The following is a 12,300-nucleotide window of genomic DNA, read 5'->3' on the forward strand; positions in this document are numbered from 1 at the left end:
CATTGACAAGGCCTACGAAGTCAGTTGCCGGTCCGATGTCAGGAGTTGGTCATTCCTCTTCTGAATCGAAAATATCGGAGTTTTGAAACTGTTCCCGTGTCACACGATCCCATTCCACATCTGATTGATCACTACCGGAACTGAATTCTTCACTACAATTATTAGAATCGTTCATAAAACGATCTATTTCACTGTCACGTAACCTATTACAAGCGATGTTTACGGACACTAACAACAACAGGTGTCATATGGAGTAAATTCATCTGTTATTCTTTGCTTACGTCAGTTTAGCCAACTAATGACAAAAATATTGTTCTAAACAAACAAGTAACCATGGAAACGAAACATAGTTTGATTAGTGCAGCTATCTGTCGAGTTTAAAGTGAACTATTACTGCCGCGGAAGCGCTCCGTCGAAGTATGGCAGGACCCGCGGCGGAAGCGGCGGAACGGCTCCGTCGAAGTAGGTGAATGGGTTAAGTCATTATGGTGCACCATGTTGTGCTTGTTCAGTAAAATAACACTTATACTAGTACTGTACTGTAACAAATGGTTTTAAAACTATTTAAAACTGTGTAGTTTTAAATTATAAAATGTAACTAAATATTGGAAACATAATGTACACCGGGACGGTAAGTAATAAGGAACAGATAAATTGTTCTACAATATCGGACAATTAGCTGATTTAAGTTATCGATCTGGATTCAATTAAGAGCTAAATAAAACAAAAAACATGTGAACTACAGGAGTAAACATAAAATAATGAAATATTCCTTGTCTAATGAAACCATAAATTATTTGAAATATGAGGGCTATCCAGAATGTAACAGACATTTTTGAATGGTACAGCAGTGGGCGGGGCTACAGCCGCCATCTTGGTATCAAAACACTCTGGTGTTAAGTATAAATTGAGTTGTTGTTGCGCGCAGTCTGTATATCTTTTACTTTTCTCATGGTGATTAATAAAAATGTGTGCTGCAATTGAAAATCTCGCCACTTGTAAAGTGCATTCAGTGATAAGGTTTTTGTTGGCAAAAAACCATAAACCAATTGAAATCTATTGCCAACTGTGTGAAGTTTATGGAAATGAAATAATGAATAAAAGCAGAGTTAGGTAGTGGTGTACTGACTTTAAAAATGGCCGCACCAATGTTCATGACGACAGTCGGAGCGGTCGGCCTAGCCTAGTAACTGAAGATTTGATGTTGAAAATCAATGATAAAAGTTCGTGAAAATCGGTGTTTCACAATGACTGAACTCTCGGAACATTTTCCTCAAATTTCACTAAGTTGATTTCATGAATTTATTGTAGAGAAGCATGAATGTCACAAATTGTGAGCCAGGCGGGTTCCAAAAATCCTTCTGAAGATTACAAAAAACAAAGACTTGCTGCATCGTTAACTTTCCTTGATGAATATGACAAACATGGTAAGGAAATTCTTGATTGTATCATTACTGGTGATTAAACATGGGTGAAACATGTCAATTGTGTAAAAATGCAGTCTATGGAATGGGGGCACACACATTCTCCTAAAATACAAAGAAAATGTCTCCAAACTCTGTCAGAGAGAAAGATTATGACAACTGTTTTTTGGAATGATAATTTCCTCTTCCAACATAATGTTTTTTAACTTATTTTTAAAGTTCTTTTGCGGTAGACATTTTATTCTTTCTGGTAGCAGGTTGAATAGTCGTAATCCAATTTGGAAGGGGTCAGTTGTCTGTGACTTGGTGAGTCTGCAATGGGTCACGTCTAAATTATTATTTTGTCTAGTGTTGTAGCTATGTATTTCACTCCTGCTTGTCAAAAATGATGGTTTTTTTATGGTTGACCATTAGGGTCAAGGTGTATAAGGAGGGAAGAGAAAGTGTTCCCACTTTTTTAAAATAGCCCTGGCATGACTCTCTATGACTTAAACCATACAAAATGCTTTTTGCAGTTTTTTGGATCTTAAATATGGTGTCTGTATGAGGTGAAGATCCCCAGGCCAGTATGCAGTATGACAAACTGATAAAGAAGCAGGCAAAGTAAACTGTTCGTAACACCTTATAGGAGGTTGATCAGGCCAGTTTACGAAGCATAAAATTGCATTTTGATAGCTTCTTGTCTATGTTGTCTATATGACCGCACCAGGAAAGACGATTATCCAAGAGTCACTCCCAAGAATTTCACACTGCTATAACTATTGTATGCCTCAGATAAATTAATACAAAGATTTTGGGTTTATCAGAATTTAGCTTGAGGCCGTTTACGGAGCACCAGTTTATTATAATTTTTTCAATTTGCTTAATATGATTTTTGAGATTTTCGTCCTGTCTTGCATCAGTTCGGATAGTTATGTCATCAGTAAATAGGTATGCAGATATTGATAACGAGCTGAGGCCCCAAGATCGGTCCTCGTTTTACACCTTGTGTAATATATTGTGGATTTGATAGGTTACCTTCATACTCCACCACCTGTTGCCACCCTTGGAGATAGTCTTTAACCCTCTAAGTGGCAAGCGACGTCTGAGACGTTCTATTTACGCCGCCGTGACGTGGCAAGCGACGTCTTAGAAGTCGCTTCACATTGCTGCTTACTGCTAGGCAACCGTCCATTATTTTTAAGCCTAGTTTGAACTATCGTATTCTCCATGAAATTTCCTATACATATCATATAGTATAGTGTGTATTCATGTATTCATGTTACTAATGTTTGCTGGCTCAAATGATTCCGACGGTTTTCGTTTGACCTGGCGGCAGACGAGAGAACAGCTGTCTACTCGTCTCGTCACTGTTTTGTTTGGCGACTTTGGTTATCAGTATATTATTGTTTATCGCGTTGTTTGTGTTACCGGTAAATGTTTAGGTTATTCGTTCGTCATGGAAAATGTTGGGGTACTTTGGGATTATACCGACTACACCAGTATGAGGAACACAAACAAATAAATTTATAGAAAAAAAACATTATAGAACGAAAAAACAACTCTTCAATTACAAACTTACAATGATTATTAATTGTTAATGGGTTCCTGTGACGCCCAGAAAGCAGCAATATCAAGGATGAGTGAGTGTAGTGGATTTCCGCCTTCAGCCGCAACTGCCGACCGCCACGAATATTTTAGATTTAGGCACCTAGTCACGATCTTGTAAAAAGCTAATGGTCCCCTCTTCCTCCTGGGTAAATCCAAAATTCTCATAGTGTCATCCATCACTAATCTATTACACACACAGTAAAACACGAAAGTACAAGAATGCGGCGCACCAGCTGAACGGGCGGCGAGATTCTGTAATCACGTTATCTACTAGACCGCTCGACTTTGACCTCTGTCTGAGGATGGGGAGGGGTTTGCGATAAGACAATTCCTGTTTTATATTTACGAAATATACTGTGCTATGACAAACTAAGCCACTATTATAGGCCCTACACTACTGGGAGTAAAGGACAAGCCCTAGTTACTAGTGACTCGGAGTAAAAAAACAACAAACAAAAAAACAAACAAAAACAGTTTTACATTGATTTAGTTTTTCCCTTCTAATTTTTTTGTTCTTGTAAATAGAAAAAAATGCACAGGTAGTAATTTGTTTAGAATAAAATTGTGTATATTCTGTGAATTTGACATTATATTGTAGCTCCAGTAGTTTCAAAGTGACGGACAGTAGAACTTAAAAATTATTTTTTGTGAAAAAATTTTTTTACACATCTACAATGATATTAATCTGAAAATAATGGTCAGGCACCAAATATTATATTTATTCATATTCTATAGTTCATAAGGAAAACAAAAATATATAATGTTGCTAGGTTATCACTTAGATAATATTTTCTAAAAATAAGTTTAACGATCACGGCAATGTACCCAAAAACGGCCTGCCACTGAGACCACAAATGACCGCCACTTATAGGGTTAATGAAAGCAGTAGTCTTTACACTGAAACCATAGCATACCAACTTTGCAAGTAATATATTGTGGAGGACTAAATCAAAGGCTTTTAATTGGTTGAACAAGCTCTTCAATGATACCACTGATTTTCTAGACCTGTGAGCATATCTGTTAGTAAGTCTACTGTTGCCGAGCATGTGCTTTTGCCTTTTATAAATCCGTACTGTTGGTCATTTAGTAGATTATGTCATTCAAGAAATGACAGTATTGGGCATAGCAAGATTGATTCCATGACTTTGGCCAATATTGGTATGATACAGACAGCACGATAGTCATCATACGTGGCCATTTTACCTTTTTTAGAAATGGATGTGATTTTCCCTGTTTGTAAGATGGAGGGAAACACCCCTTCATTACAAAGGTTTTTTATACACATCAAAGGTTCGTCAATCAGGTTTACTATGTCCTTTACTACTCGTGGTGTCAAAATTCAAAATGATCATTGGCCTTTGAGTTATTCAAACCAGTCAGAGTCGCAAATGTCTCTGCTACTGTTGTTTCTTTAAGGTTAAAACTTGTTGATGGTGTTGGTGAATGCTGAAAGTAGATCAGATAATTACATCCAAGGATTGTTCCCACAACATTTTGTGATGTAAAAATGGAGACAAATGCAATATTGAAGCCATCCGGACTGGGCCTAAAGTCACTATTTGGTGTAGACTTAGAGACCGAACGCAAACCAAGCTCATCTTTTACCACGTCCCATGAAGTTATGGCTATGTTGTTAGAGGCAGATATATTCTGTTGTTGAATGCCTTTTTTGCTTCATCCACTGCTCTTCTGTATGTTGCTCTTGCTTCAATACTGCACGTTTTGACTTCTAGAATTCCTGTGTCCCTGGCCCAGTCTCTCAAAAATAATAATGGTCTCGAAGTTGATAAAAATCTTCATGAAACCATATATTTTTCTTTGTATCTCTTTGTTTGCTTATTTTCCAAGAACAGTGTGTATCTAAGTTAAGGTAAGAATAAGTTACAGTTCCTTCTCCAAAAGAGGCCTATAAACTGTCCACCTAGATATGGCACACAAAACATTCAATTTAGAGGAGTCTCGCTGCAATTGTACCATCTTGTGACTGTTTTCTGAGCCTCAGATACGCACATCGGGAGTGTTCACATGTCCACTGAGGTGAAATGTAGATTCATCACTGACAACGACATGATCCAGACATGATCCAGAAAATCTTTATTGTCGTTCAACAACATTTTGTTTTCAAAATTGGCATGTAAACAATAATCTGCAATCTTTAGAGTCTGTAACAACTGCAATCGATAAGGACGTAGTTGAGAGCGTTTCTGTGAAACTTTCCACACAGTCATCACTGGAATTGCTAATTCACAGCTAGATTTCTGAACTGATTTCTGTGGGTTACAGGTGAAAGTCTCTCTCACTCGTTCAACACTCTCTTCACTCACCCAGGTTGTTTGGTACTTTTCTCTTTTCTAAGATAGGCCATCTTCAAACTGATAATACCATCTACGGATGTGATTATCACTTGGAGGATAACAACTGAATTTTATACGGAACACATGTTGCACAGTTAATAAAGATTCGGTCTTTGCATACTGCATAACACAAAAATGTTCTGTTCACGAATCTCCATTTTTGCTACTAGCGCTTTCTAACGGATGGAAGAGAAAGCATTGCGCCCATATGCGCAAGGTGGCAACAAACAAAACTGTTTTTGTTGCCATTTAATTTGATGTATGAATTATAATTATAAGTTACATTTAAAAATACTACAAAGTGTTAAAACACTGATATTCATTCTTAAACACCTGGTACATTCTTTTTGTTCCTTTATAGAGATTGGAAAAATCAACTGTGTACAGTGTGAAGTCTTTTGGCACATATTCACATTTCCCAACCCGGCTGTGCAACATGATGAAAGATGGTTGCACACTGAAAACAACTATGTTTGAAGTTTGTTTTTGATAATAGTAGGTCTGTGAAGAAAACATGATTTTTCAAGACATTTGTCATCGTTCAGTAATACAAAAATCAAGTAACACTACGTTTTGAGATCTGCAACCTGATCTGTTCCTCAAGTGAATAACTAACCTAACACATAACCACAATCTAGGTTAAAATTTAAAAAATCATACCTCAGCGTTGTGACATGTATAAGTCAGGAATCATAACAACCATGTTGTGTGTAAACTCCATGTGGACTAACTCTGAAACGTGTACTTAATACACACAACGTAGAGAATTGGTGGGAAGTGTTGATTCAATAAGAACGTTAAGTTCACCTTCCACTTAGTGCAGCGTTTGAAGTTGTGACAGATTTGACTCCCGGAATCAAAGAATACCAATGAAGAAGCTCAAAACGAACTCTTTACATCTTTTCCACATCAGAGACACCTGGACTGCAAACAAATGTAATCAAGGTGAAGTAGTGTTCTCATTGTCTCATCAGGTACACAATTGAGTGCACTACAATGTTTCTGAGATGATCTCAAATCACGGTGGAGCAACCGAGTTTCCTACACATAATGTAGAGAGGTTTATTTAATAGCTTAACATTCTTATTGATATTGGAAGTAATAAAAATATCTTTTGTATCAAAACTCGCCAGTTATCAACCCCAAACCTTAACCCTCCGAGCGTCCATCGTCGATATTTTCGATGACTCGGACTTTCACTAAACGTCATCGTCGAAAATTTCGACTATGAACATTCATCTCTTTAACCCTTTGGATGCCAAGCAAATTTCAAGATTCGTTTTGAGTAATGCCATGCATGTGAGCTGTGGGTGTTTCCTGAGTGCCAGTGGTAAATGGCCTATAACAGCCAAGTGTGCCAAGCACAAAACAGCTATTTTGTTATGTTAGACTAAAAATTGTATAACTCCAATCCTAATACTGATAAATGGACAATTCTTTTTTTGTTTTGTAGGTTATGAAATATACTGTTATGTTATAACAAAGTTTTATGATAATATCCAAAAATATAAATAAATAAACTAAAAAATAAATAAAAATAAAAAAACTTTTTTTATTTTATTTTTTTTTTAATTAGAAAACTTATATTATTTTACTATTTATGTAGACATATGTTACATTTTACATTAGTATGTATAATTATGAACCAATATAGAAAATTTCAGAAAGAAATATTGAGAAATAAAAGTTTTATAAGATTTTTAATAAAACTTTACATTTGGACTAAAATGCTAAAATATTGACAATGTAATGTAAGGGAATGTTATTGTAAGGGCTTTTCTAAACAAAACTATATTTATTAAACTAGCATTGAGATGGTTGAAAAACATTGGTTAGGACCCTAATGCATGTTCACAAAAAATAAAAATCATGACAAATAGCCTATTTTTTTATATTATTTGCTTTTACTTACCCTCAGTTATTGAAAGGCAGAAAAAGTTCAATCTTCAATCACTCACTATTTTTTAGTGCCTATAGTCTATAGCATAGGCCTATTGAAAAATGTTACTAAGTTTATAAAAAACTATGCAAAGAAATGTCTCTATATACAATATATACATTTTTACATAAACGTTCAGTCTATTTACACTCGTGGCGGGGGAGACAGTCAAGGTGGCAACCCCGGGTGCACTTGACACATACTGTCCTGGACCGTTATATATATATATATCCTGTCCGACAAATTATATATTAATTTGTTAAGTAACTCTTCCCCTTTCGTTTGATGTATCTGTTATGAAGATTCGCTTACTATATGATTTAAAAAAATAATATAATCGCAAAGCCGAAAATATCGGCTCGCGGCACACCTCGGTTAAACGTAATGGGCCGAAAACATCGGCTCTCGGCACACTTCGGTTAAACGTAACGGGCCGAAAATATCGGCTCTCGGCATGAAGTTGACTACATGTTGACTACAAGTTGACTGAGGGTACAGAAGCCTTGGTTAAATATAGTGAGCCGATAATATCGGCCCTTGGCACCCAAAGGGTTAAATTCATTTTACGATGCTAATACCGGTCAAATCGCCGTATAACCTATACAGTTCAAAAGCTCGTGAATTTTCCATTGTGTTTAGTGGTCTTTGGATTTCTCGTAGTCTGTATTAAACATTAGTCTACATCGTTTTCATCAGCTGTTATTTCCAGTGAAGTGTATATGCCTTGTTTGTTGTTGCTAAGATACGAAAGTGTTAATTTCACCATTTACAGTGTATTTTGTGCTGTTTTCTTTGCTATATAGTTATCAATTCCTAGTTATATAGTTACTGATTGTTTTGTGTGTGTGTTATTGTGACTTTTTGTGCTATATTTCAATATCTTATAATATTTGTTGTAAAAAATTCCCCATAATTTGGCTATTCTGAATTTTCAATATATTTAATATTTCAAATACATGTCCATACTTTTTTGAAAAGATTTTTATTTTTTTAAATTTTAATTTCTTTACTTCTAAGGTAAGAGAATTATTTTTCTAACTTTATAGTTATACAGTCTGAAAGCTCAGTTCTTTGCAGAAAAAATGGTATATAACACTTTATATTTAAGTTAATATTTAGATTTATTATAGATTTTACAAGGAGAGCCTGCAAAACCTCACAAAATAGGTGTGCACTTCATAAAATATGATGGACGCTCGGAGGGTTAAACCTATCTGCTACACTTCTTTATTCTGTTCTTGGTGGTTGATTGAATTATTTCAGTTCAGTAATTCAAATTGATTGCACAAAATGTTCAACAGTACAGGCCACACCAGCCAGCGTGAAGCACAGTGAAAAATGACACGGTTTCCAACCTCCCACAAATAGCCTATCCTTATCACGGTACAGCACACATGAAAGCCTGTGCCACCGACAATACAAGTCATTCCTAACCACAACATTAAGACTTAAAGCTCTTTCATACGTGTCTCTCTCTAAAAAACTTCTAGTGAGTTACTCATAAATTTGGTATAAAATATACAATAAAGTATATAATAATTGTGAGCTAAAGGAAAAAAAAATTCCTAACTGAAGAACTTTATAGCAACATTTAATAACTATCATAAACGTACCAATTAAAGTGGATCCAGAGCTCTCATAGTTTTTACAATGTGGGCAGCACTTAACGTCTGCTTACTTTACTGATGGTTGCAGTATCGCCAACATTAGATTTGTCGTACCACTCGTGATTGGATACATGGGCAGAGTAAATTTATGATTTGTCACTTTATAAAGAAAATTGGATGATCCATTACACAGTATTGGAGAGCTAGTTTTAAAAGAACAGAAATCTTTGACAGGAAATGCCGTGCAACTCCATATATTTATTTTTTTATTATTCTAGTTTATCTTCATGTATATACTTTTATCCATTTACATCTTCTTTAATTCTTTTAAGAATCTACTGTACACTTGTTTTAGAGCCTGTATAATTCAAGTCATCTTGCATTTTCTATTAAATTCTTTTACTGGTTGTAAGACATCCTTCCACTTAATAAAATTGTTCACAGTTCGATTAACCACACTCAGATCAACATGTTTTATACCAGATCTACTTTTTGAGCTCTTTCTTCTTTTTGGTTGGAGTATCAAATGATACTGGAACCCTATCATGTACTATTTTTCTATTTTGTTCACTTATTCTACTTCTTTGTTTTACTTTTTGACGTGCCAGGTGCACCGTTTCTTTTTTACACACTTTCTTACAATCTCTTACAAACTTATGAGTATCAGATTCAGCTTTCAATATAGTGTACAACTTAGAAAATTATTTCCCTCAACTTGCTTTTATACACTCTGCTACTTAGTTTTAAAACCAGGCCAGGGGAATTGGCCATATTCAATGTTTTACTAAAACACAATAATGAAATGAAATATTTAGGAAAAACAACACCACTAATTTATTAATATATAACAAAATCAAACAAACTTCAATGAAAGAAAACACCAGCAACACACTAACTGAAGTAACTGATAGTGCTATCATTATGTAGACTTGTACCTCGTGCTTTCGTGTGGACTGGAGATAGTGGTTTGTGTGAATGTGTCAGCCGCGTTTGATATTAGATGGATCGGTCCTTACCAAGGTAAGGTGTGTATTATAGTCAGTTACCTCATGCACTGCTACCATTGTTACCAATTTCCTACCCTCTCTGGCCAAGTAAAAGCTCTCAGATCTTGTCACGTGTTTAGCAACATCTTTTTAAGTTTAATTTGTGCTTACAATGTTTTTTGTTAATATACTTTTAAAATGGTTAACCCATTAAGGAAGTAGTTAACTTGATTATGAACTGACCTGTACAAAGCAATTAAAATCAGCTCTTTTGCAGGCAGTTGATAAAAAATTCATAAAATAATTTCTATTAAAGATAAACTTATAATTTTTGTTTTTTTTTTGTAGAAAACATTGTGTTCTTTAAAAATAAAATATACTCACTGTAGATAAAAAAAAAATGTTTTTTGAAAAAAATATAAAATATCATACTTTTTTTAGAAATTTTAAAATTTTAAAAGCAATTTGCTATAAAAACTATTTAAAAAATTTTAAGCCATCTAAACTGTATATTTTCTGAAACTTTATAATGTTTTTTACGTGGAAACAAAAACTTAGATTTATATCTGTAAAAATAAACATGCGACAAAAAGTTTTGTCATCACTTACGGTTCTGCATTTACGATTTCATCATGCGTTGTAGGTTGTCATGGAATTTAGTCTATATTGAAATGATATTTTAAAACACTGGATAACTGTAGTTACTAAGTCTTATTATTTACACTATATACACATGTTTCTTCAGGATTTTAGTAGTTTAGCTTGGTATGAAAATCCTTGAAACATTAAGATGCAGTGGAACTTGACACCGGTCGCACATCCAAGCAGTCTCAGACCTCTTGTTGTGGGAAGTGCAAACTTAACAAGCTCTGGTCGGTTGAACAATTATGTCCTCAACACTACATCACTGCTGTTTTCGGAATCAAACTCAAAATCACTATCTAAATAACAGTCCACTTTAGAAGAACGTAAATTTTCACAATCCATTATGCGCACATAACCAAAAAGTTGCAAACAATATACAAACACGCAGTAAACGGCGTCGACTGCCTCAAAACAAACAGATGACACTTTACAATAATAGAAAAAGGGAATCAACAGGTTGGCCAACTGACCAAAACTATATTTTGTTAGTCAGTATAAACGTTCACAAAGGACACGCCAACGATATCTGTCGAAAAATTATAGAACTATGTCCGTAAGTAACGACGCAGTACAGACATCGAGTCAGGCTTGTGTGTCTGCATTCAGTCCGCTAGGAGCGGCATCGAGTCAGACTCGTCTGTCTTCCTCAATGGGTTAATAACTGCAATGTTTTTTAACATTTATCTGTAATAAACATTTTTTACATCTCGCCTGATGTCGAGCATTTGTAAAATGTATTAATACGTTTTCAATGTACATTAAAACTGGTTAATATAACAAATTTTTTGATGAACTTTTCATGATTTTTTCACTTTTTGCAAATAAAGTAACATTATTTTTGTGCCATTCTTATTGAATAACCAGTTTTATTTAAATAAGAACATTCCTCATTTAAAATCCTGATGTATATGATGAATTTATTCCTAGCCTCCGTACTCTTATCGTGTGCCTTTTCTGCATTCCTGACGTGCTCTGTTTTATTTTGTCATGATAATGTAAATGTTTTTCTGGATTTTGGACTACGAAAATTTGAATATATATAACTTGTTGTTAAGGTCTTTTGTATCTATATTACTCCTCCATGATCGAAACTACACACTGTCAAGTCTTGAGTGTCATAAGTCCACAATACATAGGATTTATATTTTTAGTAAACAGAATTTAGCAGTTTTGAATTTATTACCTACAAATTACATAATTAAATTATTCATTTTGGTTTCAGGGTTTTCTTTACAACATTTCACTAATAATCTCTTACCTGATGTCTGGAAGTAGAGGTTGAATAATATTTTTTCTCTAAGTGATACTTTTTTAATGTTTTATCATCAGAACAGATGCCATACTATAGGACCTTAATAATGACAGTATATGCAAATCATCACATTCACCGAACCTGACACATCTGGATTTTTCCTTTGCTATTAATTTCAGTATCTTCAATAAAATGTCTTTTTAATTCTGACTCAGTTATTCTATTTTTAAATATCTTTGTTGTCACTTATTTTGAACTGTAAATCTTTTACAAGCCTTGATATTTTTTTAAATATACTCAAAAAAAGCATTCACATAAAGATAAAATTATATTAATGTTCTAGTGTCTCTGTCATGCGGCTCGATGAGTCTGGCGGGAGTGGGGGGCCCGGTGGTGGGTTCTCAGAGCCCGACTGTTCGCCGCCAGCTTCAGACCAATCCACAGATGACGACAGCGACTGTGGCGCCTACAGTTATCGACAACCACATTATGTCTACACCAGG

General features: G+C 34.8%; 1 protein-coding gene across 4 annotated transcripts in view; it reads left to right on the forward strand.

Annotated features, from left to right (window-relative positions):
• The window catches only part of LOC124359566 (FERM, ARHGEF and pleckstrin domain-containing protein 1-like), a 171,631-nt gene that overhangs the window by 118,456 nt on the left and 40,875 nt on the right, over positions 1-12,300 (forward strand). For all 4 annotated transcript variants that reach the window (XM_046812425.1, XM_046812427.1, XM_046812428.1 and 1 more), the window contains one exon: positions 12,141-12,299. In XM_046812425.1, coding sequence (XP_046668381.1) covers positions 12,141-12,299 — 159 coding nt within the window. The remainder of the gene's footprint in view (positions 1-12,140; position 12,300) is intronic.

This window comes from Homalodisca vitripennis, chromosome 4, assembly GCF_021130785.1.
Source record: "Homalodisca vitripennis isolate AUS2020 chromosome 4, UT_GWSS_2.1, whole genome shotgun sequence".
Lineage (NCBI taxonomy): Eukaryota > Metazoa > Arthropoda > Insecta > Hemiptera > Cicadellidae > Homalodisca > Homalodisca vitripennis.